This window comes from Apodemus sylvaticus, chromosome 9 (assembly GCF_947179515.1).
Source record: "Apodemus sylvaticus chromosome 9, mApoSyl1.1, whole genome shotgun sequence".
Classification (NCBI taxonomy): Eukaryota; Metazoa; Chordata; class Mammalia; order Rodentia; family Muridae; genus Apodemus; species Apodemus sylvaticus.
The window spans coordinates 26,638,236-26,654,067 of NC_067480.1; the positions used below are offsets into that span (position 1 = coordinate 26,638,236).

At 48.8% G+C, this 15,832-nt stretch overlaps 1 protein-coding gene across 1 annotated transcript in view; it reads right to left on the bottom strand.

The window, feature by feature from the left end:
- Efhd1 (EF-hand domain family member D1) overlaps nt 1–15,832 on the bottom strand; it is a 46,168-nt gene that overhangs the window by 20,930 nt on the left and 9,406 nt on the right. The window contains exon 2 of the mRNA XM_052192311.1: nt 2,514–2,661. Within this exon, the coding sequence (XP_052048271.1) occupies nt 2,514–2,661 (148 nt within the window). The remainder of the gene's footprint in view (nt 1–2,513; nt 2,662–15,832) is intronic.

A 15,832-nucleotide genomic window follows, 5' to 3' on the forward strand; every position in this document is an offset into this window, starting at 1 on the left:
TTTCCTATTTATAGTCCACAAAGACTGGCATGGTGTCCAGTTGGAAACTGTCCGAACTGTGACTCTGGGGACAGGGAGGGAAGGAGAGGTAGAGAACAAAGACAGAGGGAGGAGGGAGCTCAGAAGCTCCTTCCCCCACAGGGCCATGGACGCTCGCTCTGAGTGAGGGAATTCATGACTTCTTAACTGAGGCTAGAGGTGTCCACACACTGTGTTAGAGCTTTTCATTTGTAAATGGTAGAAACAAAATTTCTTATTAGGACAAAGGAGGTAACTCATTGTAGAAAAGGATGTGTCAAGAACCCATGGCTGACAAGATGGCTCAAAAGGTAGAGATGCCTGCTGCCAAGACGGACAGACAGACAGCGTTCAAGGACTGCACTGACACAGAAGGACATCCAATTCACCCTCTGACCTCCACACATGCACAGAGGCATATGCGTCCCATACAATAAATAAGGTTAAAGAAAAAAAGCTGGGCAGTGGTGGCGCACGCCTGTAATCCCAGCACTCTGGGAGGCAGAGGCAGGCAGATTTCTGAGTTCGAGACCAGCCTGGTCTACAGAGTGAGTTCCAGGGCAGCCAGGGCTTTACAGAGAAACCCTGTCTCCAAAAACCAAAAAAAAAAAAAAAAAAAAAAAAAAAAGTCAAAAGAATCCCCAGGGGCTAAAGCTAGGTGTGATGACGCAAGCCTGTGATCCCAACACTTAGGAGGGAGGGGAAGGGGTAAGGCGTTCAAGGCCAGCCTGAACTCTGTAGAACTGTGTCTTCAGAGGTAGAAAGATGGCTCCCACAGTTAACGGTATTTGCTGCTCTTGTAGAGGACCCAGGTTTGATTCTCAGCTCCCACACGGCAGCTCGCTACCATTTCTAACTCCAGTTACAGATCTGATGCTCTCTTCTGGCCTCCAAGAAACCAGGCACTCAGGTCACAGACACACACTCAGACAAAACATTCATACACATAAAATTAATTTTATAAATGGTTTTGTTAACCGGGCAGTGGTGGCACATGCCTTTAATCCCAGCACTTGGAAGGTAGAGGCAGGTGAATTTCTGAGTTCAAGGCCAGCCTGGTCTACAGAATGACTTGCAAGACAGCCAGGGCTATACAAAGAAACCCTGTCTTGAAAAAACAAAAAAACAAAAAAATTGGTTTTAAGACCCGTCTTAACTCTCCCCACCCCAAACACACACACACACACACACACACATTCTCACACAAAAATGAGAGCGAGACAGAGACAGAGAGAAAGAGAGGCGGAGTGCCAACAGACTATGTGGTACATGCCCATAATTCCCAGCACTAAGGAGCCTAAGACAGGAAGATTTCTGTTTGTCCAAAGCCAGACTGGGCTACACAGTAAGTTCAAGGCTAGCATATACAACAGTATGATAGTCTGTCTCAAAAGAGCAAAAGAACTCCAGGGTGGCCAGGCATGCTGGTACAAGCCTGCAGTCCCAGCCCATGGGAAGCTGAAGCAGAAGGATCTATAGCTGAAGCCAGCCTGGGAAAGATTCTTGTCTCCAGAAAAGAAGAACTTGCTCAAGATGCACAGCCCTGCTCTGTCAGCTTGAGGTCTGACTGCAAGCCCAGGTGGCTTGGCCTTGGGTGAACTCAGCAACGTAAAATCACAGAGCAGGATGTGGCCTGTGAGGTATAGATGGCCACATGTCCTTCCACTTCCAAGCCCACACACTTGGGCTAACTTAGAAAAGGGACCAAGACAAGACTTGGAGCTCACAAAGGATTGATGTCAACGTTTGTTGGAGCCTCTTAAAGGGGCCAAGAACTGACAAAATTGCTTTGGAGGTCTCCAAGCCTTAGATGCTCACTTCTGTGAGAAAAGGCCACACTGGATGCTGACCAAAAGAGAGCCAAGTAGCTTAGATTCAGTTGGGTCACCTACAGGTGGCCCCCAAATAAGAGGAAAAGAAAGCTGAAGAATGGCTCAGTGGTTAGGACTACCGCTCTTAATCCCAAGGGCTCAGGTGATTGAGAACCCACAACAGGACAACAGAAGATGCTCCGATTCTACCGTCCTGTCGTTAAGATTCTGTCTCAAGTTATATGGCATTGTGACTGAAACATTCCGAAGCCTTCCAATAAAACCCACGTACACCAAGGGAAAAAAAAAACTACATAAGAATTCAGGCACAGTGGCCCATAGGCAGAAACTTATAGCAATCCACCTGCCTCAGTCTTCATATACTTGGATTACAGACATAAGCTATCATGAAAGATATGCTTTGGCGACAGGGTCTCATGTAATTCACAATGTAGCAGGTGCTAGCCTTGAACTCATGTTCTTTGAATAGCTCTCAAGAGCCGGGATTACAGGAATATGCCACCCACATAGTTTACAAAAGATATGTCTGAGAGCTAAGCTGAACATTAAGCATCCAACCAGAGAGCATTCTCAAGTGGCAAACCCATCTGCACTTGGGAGCTGTGGGGGAGGGGTCTTCACACACACACACACACACACACACACCCCACAAGCCATAGGTACCTCCCGGAAGCTGAGTTTGCCATCGAAGTCCTCATCCACCTCCTTGATCATGCTCTTCAGGCCCAGGTGGGTCTGAGGGGCCCCCAGTTTCTCCATCATGAGTTTCAGCTCCATCAGGTCGATAAAGCCGTCCCTTCCAGCATCATACCTGCATGGTCCACGGAGGCAAGGTCAGGACAAAAAAGACACACGTTACTTTCCCAGGTGTGGCTTCACCTACTTAAGAGCAAAATTCTATCACCTCCTGCTTTGCAAGCCTCTTCAAGCCACTTCACTGTAAGGTACCCCTTGGAAGCTACTTCATCAGAAGGGACACCCCCCCACACACACACACCCCACACAAGGCCACTTTATCAGGACTCTTCAGGTCACCTCATCAGAGACCCCTCTTTTAGTTAATAAAAGCTTGTCTTCATGCTGTGCACACTCAAAATGGATCTTATTCAACATGTTGACTTTCATGTCTTTTATTGCCATCATTTTCAGTCAACTAACCCGGACTCAACTCCTCTAAATGTTGGACTCTGGGCATATATTGTCTCTGAAACCCAACAAAAGCTACACGCAATGACGAACCTGCCCAGTGGTCACCATCCTGGTGTCTCTGCCACACACTGTCCTGGCAACCCCCTTACCCTCCTGTTTGTCTCGTGTCTATCTTTGAAAGCTGCTTTCCACTTAATCTGTGGCTGTGATGTGGGCGTGGTCTCACCTCAAGCTTCTACCTCCACATCACTCATTTTACTTCCAGGTCTGAGTAGTAGCAAAGCCAGCCTGGGTGGCCAGACAGCTGTGTGGGTGGCTGTCCTCTCACAGTGGCTGGTCCCTCAGCTGCCTGTCACTCTAGCCCTACATCCCTGCCTGGAAATAAGACCAGCTTCATGAAGTGAGAGGTCCACTGTTAGCCTTTCTCCTTGGGTCAGCCATCTTCGGGTACCTGCTCTGAACCTCCTCCCAGCCATTTGCTACCGGTATGACCTCACAGGACTCCCCGTCTCCCTTCCCAAGTCCTTTTTATACTTTCTGCTGCCCAGAGATTCCCCCCACCCCTTGTTGTTCAGGTCTAAATATCCTGCTTTAAAGAACAAATTAAGAGGTCCCAGCATTCCAGAAGCAGAGGCAGACAGATCTCTGTAAGTTCTAGGCCAGCCGGGCCTATGTAGAGAAAGACCCTGTCTCAGAACATAAATAACAAGAACAAGGGGCTTCGGGTGAAGCTCCATAAAAACACTTGCTCAGCATTAGGCAGGAGGCCCCAGCTCCAGCACCACATACACAGAAAAAAGAATGAGTCCATCCAGCCTCCACACCCAAGAAATGGGAACCAAGAGCCCAGGGACAGATGGGCTGGTAAGCGCCAGGACTCACCCACACCGTGACAGAATGGAATATTTTCTGGCAATAAAGGCCAGAGAGAACTTTGATGTGGGCTGCAAGCACAGGTGACCCTCAGGGATGCCACGATGATTGGATTAAATCAGTCAGGAAAGGACAGGCGTCAAACTGACATAGACAGAAAGCTGAAGGTTTTCTCCTGGGGTTGGAGGGATGGCTTAACAGGTAAAGATTCAGTCCGGGGGTGAGGCTGTGGCCGCCGTGCCAGTGCAATGCTGCCATCTATGTGCTTAATGCCCCTAACTGTGCTCACTTCAATGCTGAAAATGGTCATTTTTCTTTCCTCTGTTTTTTTTTTTACATTTTTCTTATTTTTAATTATGTGCATGTATGTGCATCTGCATGGAGTTATGTACACACGAGTGTAGGTGTCCACAGGGGCCAGAGGCTTTGGGAGATGGAGTTGTAGGAGGTTGTAAACTACCTATTGTGGGTGCTGGGAATCCAATTTGGGTCCTCTAAAAGTACAGTCCTCACTCTTTTTTTTTTTTTTTAAAGATTTATTTATTTTATGTATATGAGTACACTGTTGCTATCTTCACACACCTCAAGAGGGCATCAAATCTCCTTACGGATGGCTGTGAGCCACCATGTGGTTGCAGGGATTTGAACTCATGACCTTTAGAAGAATAGTCGGTGCTCTTAACCGCCGAGCCATCTCTCCAGCCCCTCACTCTTTTTTTTAAAGATTTATTTATTTATTATATGTAAGTATACTGTAGCGATCTTCAGACACTCCAGAAGAGGGTGTCAGATCTCATTACAGATGGTTGTGAGCCACCATGTAATTGCTGGGATTTGAACTCAGGATTTTCGGAAGAGCAGTCAGTGCTCTTAACTGCTAAGCCATCTCTCTCTCCAGCCCCAGGTCTCACTCTTAACCACTGAAGCATCCATAGGTCCAGCCCCTCTGTGTGTCTCCCCCACTTATAAACACACACACACACACACACACACACACACACACACACGTGCATACATGTGTTTTTAGAGGGTTCCACTCTGTAGCTCAGACCAGCCTCAAATTCACTCTGAAACCTCCAAAGACCTAGATTACACTTGTGTGCAACTATATACCAACTCAAAGTGGTCATTTCTGTTATGGACATTTTACCATATTTTTTTTAATATATTCTGTCTTTTTCACTATCCACCACCCCCAACTTAAAGCCCATAAAGAAAAAGCACCTCTGTTGAGAACCATCACTATTCACAAGAAATGTAGCCTGTGGGCAACTGGAAATCTAAGCTGGGGGCAGTGGTATTTACAGTCTACATTATCATGTGGGGCCCAGGACTCCCTGAAACCCTGACACACTCCATCCCAGGCACAGTGGCTGATTCATGCTGCTCCACCCACTGTAGACACTGGCACCCCTCCCTCCCTCCTCTCCTCTGTGGGATTCCTATTCTCCAATAGCATCCATTGTACGTCTTTGTCTGGTGCCAGAATTCACCGCCTCTTCTGTTGGCTATTTATTTCTTCCTCTCAAGCTCTCTGAGCACCCACTGGGCCCAGGCAGCACTGGAAGAATTCCACTACAAAGGATACAAGAGACTGGTGATGACCTCTGAGAATCCCTTACTAAGCATGGTCTAGGTCTGGAAAATAACAGGGTGCTTCCAGGCTTCCAGAGAGACCAGCCAGTCCGGGACCCTTGAGGAACCAAAAGTTGAGGTATGGGTGCTTATTAATGCAAGTACCCAGGTGACCCATGACTGTAATCCCAAACATTCAAGAAACGGAGGCTGAGCCATCTCTCTAGCCCACCCATACAATTTTTTTTTTAATGAAAGCAAAAGAAAACCAAGGTCCTAAAACTAGGATCTCCCTCTACTCCCAGACCAACGTTTTAAGCCTAGGCTTTAGAAGGGGCAGGTTCAGCAACATGACTTTGGATATCTGTTGAACAGCAGAGTCCAGTAGCCTCTGACAACACTCAGTAATGGCAAATCCCAAGCCCAATAAAGACAGCCACCTTCTCACCAGTACCATGATGCTCTGTCCTACATTGTGCAGACCCTGCACTCCAGAGAGGCTGGGCCTGGTCAGTGAGAGCCCTAGGAAGGTGAACAGGCTAAATTCCTAATCAGAGACAGCGGGTATCTGGCAGAGGCAAAGAGCAGCCTGCAGATGCTGCTTGAAAGCCTAAAGGTGTTAGAGGCTGCCCTCAGACACGGGAAAAGAGAGCTTCAGAGAACTGACCCTGCAAAGCTAATCTTTTACAAACAGGCTAGAATGGGTCGTCTCCCTTGCAAGAGTCCTGATCAAAGCCAACAGACTTCTACAGTGTGGAACTTTCCAGAACCCTGTCCATAAGGTTATGTGTCCAAAACTTACAAGAAGGAACCAGATCACACAAGCTTATCCCAAGTTCACAATCCTCCTCCTCTGGGGATTTTCCATGGAAAAGGCGGTGGTACTGTTTGAGGAGGCTTGGCCTTAGGGCTGGGGGTTGTGGCTCAGTGGCGCGGCACCTTCTTTGTTATGCACCCGACCTTAGATTCCATCCCCACACTTCACAAAATAACAGGGGAAATGGCCTAGTTAGCCCCCGCCCCACATAACATTGATGCCGAGATTTAGATAAATGTCTGCTGTCCTCTGTTCACACGAAGCATTCTAACATTTACAAAGAAGATTGGGGCCACTGAGGATGGTGCCGTCTAGACACAGTCCAGGCCTTAACAGAAGGTTCCAGTGCTGGTTGAACAGAGGAGTGGAGTGGGAGGAGCAGCTGAGAAGATTAGGTGTAAGGAGAGGGGTAAGCTGGAGGATGGGGGTGATAGATAAAGGTCAACAAACAAGGCAGAGACTTGTCTTTAGCCTTTCAGGAGGAAAGAGAGGGAGCTTCCCCCCCCCCCCCCCCCGTGCTCCCCCAGAGAGCTGCCAATGAGGCCGCTGTGAGCAGGGGCTCCCCCTGCACAGAGACCGGCTCACCAAGGCAGTCCTCTGGGACTCCCCTGGGATTCTGACCTGGAAAACCAAACAGACCCAAAATCTGAAGCACCTTCCAGACAGAAAGCTCACATAGTTCAGAATGGACCCCAGTAAGCACCAGGCTCAGTTAACACAATTCCAATTAGGCAGTTTACAATTACATGTGTGTGTACGCGCACGCATGCATGCAAGTGTGAAGTGTATGTTAGAAGACAGGATCAGGAGATAGCCCTTGCTTTCTACCCTGTTTCAGGGAGAGTTATTAACAGTCACCACTGTGTATGCCCTGCTAGTTGGCTCAGAGTTTCCTGGGGACCCCCTGTGTCTCTGCCTCCCACCTCAGTAGGAATGCTAGGACTACAGACAAGCTATTGCTTCCAGCTTTGTGAAAGTTCTGGGGGTCTGAATTCAGGCCCCCACATTTGTGTGGCATAGGCTTTATCCACTAATCTCCGAATTATTCTTTTTAATTTTAAAAAACTGTATTGGTATTTTGCCGGCATGTATGTATGCCGTGTGTGTGTGTGTGTGTGTGTGTGTGTGTGTGTGTGTGTGTGTGTGTAGTGACAGTAGAGGTCAGAAGGGGCCATTAGATCGCCCTGGGACATACATTACAGTTGCTAGCCTCCTTGTGGGTACTAGGAACCAAACCTGGGCACTCTAGAATATCAGCTACTCCGCTTAACCACTGAGCCATCTCTCTGAGCCTCCTCCCCTTAACCTGCTTTTTAAATAGAGAAGAAAACAGGCCATGGGAGAAGAAATAGAGAAGAAAACATGTAATCCCGATGGCTGGGAGGTAGAGGCTGAGAGATTAGGAATTCAAGGCTGAGGCCATATCAGAGAGTTTGAGACCCGACTGAACTTACAGGGACCCTGTCTCAAAACCACAGTGATGACCGGAAAGTAGAGAAGAAGGGGGGGGGGGGCTGAGATCGGCAGTCAGCCCCTTTGAAAAGTATGTGCTGGAAAGCGGATGGCCACCACCTTTTCTTCCCAGGCAGGTTAAAGAGCAAGGGTGATGCAGGAGCGAGTGGCTGGAGGCCACTTGACAGACACAGGAAAGAAGCGTGTATAGAGATGCGGAGGAGCATCTCTGAACCACCACAGCAGGACAGAGGCACCGGCCAGCCCCCCTTCCCCGCCCAGGCACTGGGGTCAAGGCTGCTGACTTTTATTCCTGCAAGAATCATGGGCCCGGCGGCATCTGCTGAGGTCCTGGGCTGCAACAAGAAAGTGACCGCTTCAGGGCTGCCTTCCTCCCCTGTGGAGCTGGGGTTTAAAACCAGACCTGTCTTCAAAGGGACCCTTTAGAGGAGCCTGCATGCAGTCACTTCTGCCCAGGGCCTGGGTTCTCAGGGCAGAGAATAAAACTTCACACAGGGCTGCTTTCATTTGCCCCATTTTATCCGCTCCCTCAGAGAGGGAAGTGACTTAACTTGGCTGCAGCTTCGTGGTACAAAAAAAGGACCCAGGGCTCCCACCCCTCTCTGTTTTGTCTGTAGTGCCTTGACTCAGTTGCAAGCAGGACAATCCTGTAACAAATTAATAATAGCTGCCTGCCCTCGCTGTTAATTAAGAACTCACTAAGGGGGCCTTACCTCACTGGGAGAAGGCAATTAGTGGCCTCACACAAAGCATGGTGAAAACAACGGCAGACCTGATTTAAGCTAGTATATTCTTTCTCTCTCACCTTCTTCCTTCTCACTCTCTTTTATTTAACCTATTTAGCCCAGGCTAGCCTCATGTTGGTGGGTGATCCTCTTGTCCTAGACTCCCAAGTGCCTATAGATCTAAACCACCATGAAAATTCTATTTATTTGTTTGTTTTTATAACATTCATTTATTCAGGGGTGGGGCATATTCCATGGTATTGGGTAGAGGTCCTAGGACAACTTACTGGAACTGTCAATCTCCTTCTTTGGGATAGACCTCAGGTCATCAGGCTTGGTGCCAAGCACCTTTTACCAGCTGAGTTATTTTACCAACCCCATGCTGAGGTTGTTTTTTTTTTTTTTTTTTTTTTTTTTTTTTTTTAAGATTTACTTTTTATATATGTAAGTACACTGTTGCTGTCTTCGGACACACCAGAAGAGAGCGTCAGATCCCATTACAGATGGTTGTGAGCCACCATGTGGTTGCTGGGAATTGAACTCAGGCCCTCTGGAAGAACAGTCAGTGCTCTTAACCACTGAGCCTTCACTCCAGCCACATCTATGCCACGTTATGAACATGGGCTTCTCAAGTAGGGTTTTGATCTGTATGTGTATCTATGTGCCAACTGCATGCAGTGCCTGAGGAGGCCAGAGAATGGCACTGGAATCCTTGGAACTGAAGTTATGGCTAGTTAGGCATTGTGTAGCTAGAGGACTCAGTAGAATCTGGGTCCTCTAGAGGAACACCCGTGCTCTTAACCACTGAACCATCTCTCCTACCCCGGCGCAAGCAAGGGTTTTTAGGTTTTCTCCAGTTGCAAGGAAGACAAGAAAAACCAGTGACTTCATTTAAACTATGAAGCCCTCAACGTGCATGATGTTAGGGCAGGCGCAGGGTGTGCTCACCATCCTAAGGAAGATTGTAGCTGTTTGAGCTGAATTACATCTTTTGCAATTCACATATGAAGGCCAGCAGAAAGGACAGGAGCTCTATCTATATAGCCTAGGTATGCATAGATTCTGGGTCGGACCCCATAGCATGGTACCCAAGATTCCGGGGCATATACAATGGAATTCCTTTCTGGTCCAGAGAGTGCTACCATTACTGCCTCACACACATTCAGAGACAGTGTCTCACCAGCTGAACCCCTTAGAAAATCTTCAGTTCTTTAATCCTTCGGCACCACCCTCCAAGGCGTGACATTGTCCAGCTATTGAAGAAACAGAAGCTCATCACGACTCCTGCGACTGAGGTCACTAGGCATACCAAAGTAAACTGGGAGACCCACCCTTCACACCACATATCAGGCTGGAGAGGCAGATTCCATCTTTCAGATGGTTTTAGGCTTAGAAAGGTCCCCTGGTCCCCATTTCTCCTCTACTAGCATCTTAGTTCCTCTTTCCTTATGTTTTGTTTTAGAAAATAATATTATGGTTGGGGTCAACATGAGGAATTATATTAAAGGGTCACAGCATGAGGAAGGTGAGAACTGCTGTAAGTAGAGGAGGGGGGGGTGTTAGGTCCAAACCCAGGACTAAGCATGCACTCGAATGCTGTGCTACATCCCAAGCCTTCCTGTGCTTAAATTGTTTTTATAGAGAGGGGCTGTGGTAGTCTGAATTCTGAATGAAAATGGCCCTATAGGCTCAGAGAGACTGGTGCTGTTGGGAGGTGTGGCCTTGCTGGAGTAAGTGTGACCTTGTTGGAGGAAGGATGTCACTGGGGTGGACTTTGAGGTCTCATATGCTCAAGTCAGGCCCAGTGTATCTCTGTCTCTTCCTGCTGCCTGTGGATCCAGACGTAGAACTCTTGCCTCCCTCTCCAGCGCCATGTTTGCCTGTGTAACACCTTGCTTCCCAACATGATGATAATGGACTAAACCTCTCAAGTGTAAGATGGGCCCAATTCAATGTTTTCTTTTATAAGAGTTGCCTTTGTCATGGTTTCATTTCACAGCAAGAAAACTCTAATTAAGACAGGGTCTCACCATATAACTGTGGCTGTCTTGGAACTCACTAGGTAGATCAGTCTAGTCCACCAAATCGGCCTGCCTCTGCATCCCCTCTGCTGAGATTAAAGGCATGCTCCAACCATACCTGGACTTCTGATCTAAATTTTAACCCAAACATTTCTCTTTAAAGCCATTTCACCCAGCAAAGAACACAGGGCTGGTGGAGATAGCTCAGTGGTTAAGAGTTCCCGCTGTTCCTCGAGCCAACCTGGATTCAGTTCCCAGCCCCCACATGGTAGCTCAGAACCACCTGCAATTCCAGTTCCAGGGGATCCAGTGCCCTCTCCTGACACCCACAGGTTCCTCAGGCATGTGGTGCACAAACATGTGCATGCAGGAGAAACACTCATACATGTAAAAGAAAATAAACCTTAACAAAATTAAAGAGGAGGAGTTGGGGAGGAAGAAGAAGAAGGAAGCCCTTCTGTCACTGTTTTCTGAGGCTTCGATCTAGATGTGCAACATTTTTCATTTTCTCTGTCCCTTCCCTCTTCAGGCTCTGGGACCTGTTGCTGGATGACACAACTCTAGTCCCATTGGCTCTGAAGACCTAGCACAAGCCCCAGCCTACTACGTACCTGGGAGAGATCTGACCTGCTCTGTGGAGCTGTCCTCAGCAGGCACTATGACTGGTGCCTGAGGCTCTTTTTATGAAGGAGTTACTGTCTACAGACAAGCCACAGACAAAGACAAAGAAGTAAATGGCTTCTAAGCTTCTACCCTAAAGAAATGCCCATACTCAGCATTGGTCCCAGTCCTCACCGTCTTTAGCATCAACCTACCACCACCCTGCCCCCTGTTCTGGGTCTGAAAAGACTCTGTGCCAGCCCGCTGGGGACAACATCAGGGTCCCAGCTCAACTGGAAAAGGTTCTCTACTGTTTGCTAATTGGGCAGCAAAGAAGACTAGGCAAGGGTTGCAAGAGTCGGTTTCTGGTGTCCGCCCAATTTTGGACACTCCAGCCCCCAGCTCGTGAATTGCTTATTCTTTTGGTTTGTACTGCACAGAGCCCCTGGGCTTTCTTGATTTTCACCTCTCCTGGAATAATCCTGCCACTAATGAAGAAAGAAAAAAAGAAGCCAGGTAACCTTTGTCCAGAGACTCTGCCATAAGAAACTCCCCGGGGACCCCTCAGATAGGGTATTCTCGGAAAGGTGGCAGGTGCCCAAAAAGTGTCTGGGGGTTGGTGGAGGGGCCCTGTGTCTCTGCAAGGACAACCTTTGACATCACAAAATGATGCCATCTACAAAGTCATGGTCAAGAAGATCATGTTACAAATTGCCACCCCATCCCCAAAATCTGTTTTAAATAATTTTATGATTTTCTGTTGGGTCGCATTCATCTCCCTTTGAGTGCACGCAGCTTACACCTGCAAGCACAGACAGCAAAGCCTTGTTGGAAACATAGGTCTTTTCAATTGACCGGATCTGGGAGCACAGGAGAACAGGGATATTGTGGGATCATCAGGATCACTGTCTGCCCCAGGCTAGCTGGATAACAGCCTGCGTGTCAAAGGCTCCTGCATGACCCCAAAGTCAGGGAAGGTACTGCAGGTTCCACCCCACGCAGGTGGTCATTCAGAGGCCCCAACTGTACCTGTCTAGATTAGCCTTAGGGACTTCCTGAGGCCACAGGCTGTAGTCCCTCTAACCAATTCTCTGGGTCCTCCCTACCCATTATATCGCCTGTTCTAACCTTCCCAATTGCAGCACACTGGGAAGCCAGATCTTCAGTGTGTTATCATTGCTTTCCAGAGCGCACAGGCTCTGGGCAGCCCTTGGCCCTCAGGAGGAGTGTAACAACAGGGTTAATACAAATCCTCTGGTGTCACGGCTGCTCATGGCCACTTCAGCCACTTCCGTCCCCTTCTTGAGCTTGCAATACTCATTCAGTCACTCCCTTGACACTAGGCTCACGTGTGCCAGGACCTCTCCAGGGCACAGGGGAAATACAAAGACAGTCCCAGAAGGGATGTAGACACAATGGCAGCGTTGCGTTGAGAGGCAAATGTGCAGAGCCCAGTAAGGAGACTTCTATTAGCATGTGGTCTTGGAGTACCAGAACATTCTGAAAAGGGAGAGGCAGTCTAGCTCACACAGGCATTCTGGAAGGGCTGTGGTTCCCTCAGGGTAGCAGGAGCAGATCATGGTGAGTCTGTGGAAGACGTTCCCTTTCAGTGCCAACACAGGATAGATCTTTGGGGGGCATGACCCAGCTGGTTGAATATATGGCATCCCTAGCCAAGACCGGAAGAGCTGGGGAGGGTGGCCCCTGATATGAGGTAGCACAAAGCAAGTTTGAACTCCAGCCTCACCTGCTTTTACAGTGCCAGAGCCTCGGGGCTCCCTTCTGGCAAATTCTCTTCTTTTTTTTGGTAAAAGATTGACATTTTCGTTTTGTTTTTTTGTTTGTTTTTTGGATTTTTTGGTTTTTTCCGAGACAGGGTTTCTCTGTATAGCCCTGGCTGTCCTGGAACTCACTTGATAGACCAGGCTGGCCTCGAACTCAGAAATCTGCCTGCCTCTGCCTCCCAGAGTGCTGGGATTACAGGCGTGCGCCACCACCGCCCCGCTAAAGATTGACATTTTCTTGAAGGCTACAGAAGACCAGTGGAGGCTAGAACATTACAGTTTAGTTAGCCATAGCACTTCTGTATACTGTGCCTAGAAATCTCCAAGGAAAGGTAGGAGTTAAGGGAGCAGAAGGGCCATTCACACTATCCCAAGGAACTCACTGTGTGCCTAACACCCTGCGAGACCAGTATCACTAACTGGGTCTTCAACATTAACAGCCTCCAAATCAGCTGTATCCAAATGCATACAGTGACAGAGCACTGGCCCTGTGAGGAACTGTCCCAGGGATTTAATAGGAAAGGGTAGTGGGGGATCACCCAGGATAGTACTCTTGTGCAGTACAAACCAGATAGTACACTCAGTCCACCTACGTGTCCGGCTTCCTTTCCCCAAACTGGCCCCTCGGTGCTAGACCCTGATCCCAGGGTCCTTTTCAAAGGGGTCTAAGGTGGTACAGGCAGGCTGGCCTGGGGTTTGAGACAGGGAACAGAGTGATTTAAAAAAACAAAAACCAAAACCCCCCGGAGGTTTAGAGTTCTGGGTGGTTCATTCAGAAAGGAGGAAAAAAAGGAGCAGTCAGAGAAGGCAGAGGCTCTAGCAGCCTGTAGGATGGCAGTGTGGAGCAGCCCAGACAGTACGGTGGGATGGTACAGAGGGAAAGTCAGGGATTTTTTTCATTTTGTTGGTTACCGGTGGTTGAGCTCGGGGTCTCTTATGCATGTTAGACAAGCACTGTATTTCTAGCTGGTCTTGAACTCAATCTGTAGCTTAAGCAGGCTTTGAACTTGGGAGATTTGTTTGTTTGTTTGTTTGTTTGTTTTACCCTTGGGGGTTCTCTGTATAGTCCAGGCTGTAGACCAGGCTGGCCTCAAAACTGAGAGATCTGCCTGCCTCTGCCTCCTGAGAGCTGAGATTAAAGGTGTGTGCTACCACCACCCAGCTATGTGAGAACGTCTTCACCTTCAGAGGAGCTGGGATACAGGCCTGCCCTGTCACACTTGGCGCACAGAGTTCTTCCAACCAGAGTTGGCCAAGGGAGTCTGCAATGCTGCAGCCTCAAAGAACCCTGAGGAGCTGGGCCCCAGGATAGAGGTGCTCCTGGAACTAGTCCTGTTGGGGACTAGGGGAGCAATGCCCCCACACACTAGAGGCTTTCCAGAGTCCACTAGGGCTGGTCAGGCAGTGCCCACTGCTCCTCACTCCCAGGTCAAGAAACTGAGGAGGCCTGGAGATACCGGGTGGGTGAAGGGCAACTCTGCAGCCAGCTGGGGTGGGTGGGGCCTGGAGACACGCAGTGATCACAGTCCAGCTTAGGTGTAAGGTGAGGACTGACTTATGGCTCCAGAATTAGGCCACCCCGGTTGTCACCCTCCTGTCCTCAGCCTCAGTCGTCTGTGTCTGCTCCGTACCAAGACCTCTCTGCCTGTGCCCCCTTCCAGGCTGGCACCACCTTAAACCCAGCAGCCTTCAGTGTCTAGAGCACCCAGCTAGAACCGGTGACCTAATTAAGGCCTCAACTGTACACACAGTGGGTCACGCGATCTTGGGTACAACCCGAGAAGTGGTCATTTACCTTTTTCCACATCTCACTTACAGGCTTGTGCCTGAGTGGGTCAGTGGCTCTGCTCAAGGGAGCACCAGGATCCCTCCACAGGTTCGAGTTACTTCCAAGCAGCACATGGGGCCTTGCAACTGTAGTCGCCCGAGCCCAGAACCTCTCTGTGGTGGGGCAAGGCACCTGGCTGTATCTACACCCTTGAGGAGCCAGGAAGACCATAGAGAAGGGCTGGCCACACTCAACTATAAAGAATTAACAACATTAGCAGAGTCCTCACCTAGCACACATGAAACCCAGAGTTCAGTTCCTAGCATGATATAAACATGGCATGGTGGCATCTATCTGTCTATAATCCCAACACTTCCACTTGGAGGTAGACAGGAGTATCAGAAATTCAAAGTTATCTTTGGCTACATAAGTTTGAGGCCAACCTGAAATGCACTTGACCTAGTCTTTAAAAAACGTTGTTGTTGGTTTTTTGTTTTTCCTTTTAAAATATCTGACTTCAGGAAGGCTGTGGTAGCACAAACCATCAATGCCAGCACTGGGGAGGCAGAGGCAGGAGGATCTCTGAGTTTGAGGCCAGTCTGGTCTATATAGTGAGTTCCATGCCAGCCAGGACTACATAGGGAGACCCTGTCTCAAAACATACACGCGCACACACACACACACACACACATGTATGTATGTATGTATGTATGTATGTATGTGGCTGGTTTCCCAGGAGAAGGAGGGGACCACACAAGAGACCATAACTGAAACACCTAAGTCTCATTTGCTGCTAAGTAGGACACAGTGCAGAAACCGTGGAGATTAGCCCAGCGAGGCAGAGACAAGCCAGAAGAATTAGTAAAAGAAGGTTGGGTTGGGCCTTAAGGATCAGCAATGGGTTGGGCTTTGCTTCATCAATGTGCTGTGCTGCCTCTAATCCACAAGGGCCTCTGCAAAGGGACTCCATAATGAGATCTGAGTACAGGCAGGGTCCCTGTGGTTACAACATGGGGGATGGATGGACAGTGCCAAGTCTGACAGGAAGTGGGTGGTCCAGTAGGAGCTGGAGTTCAGGCAGTCCACCGAGGTGAAGGGTTCAGTGATCTGTGTCAAGGGTGGCTGTGACTTGGTACCTGGGGCCTAGAGTGGACACAGCAGTCATGGAGGATGCTCTTGATGCAGAGGGCCAGAGGG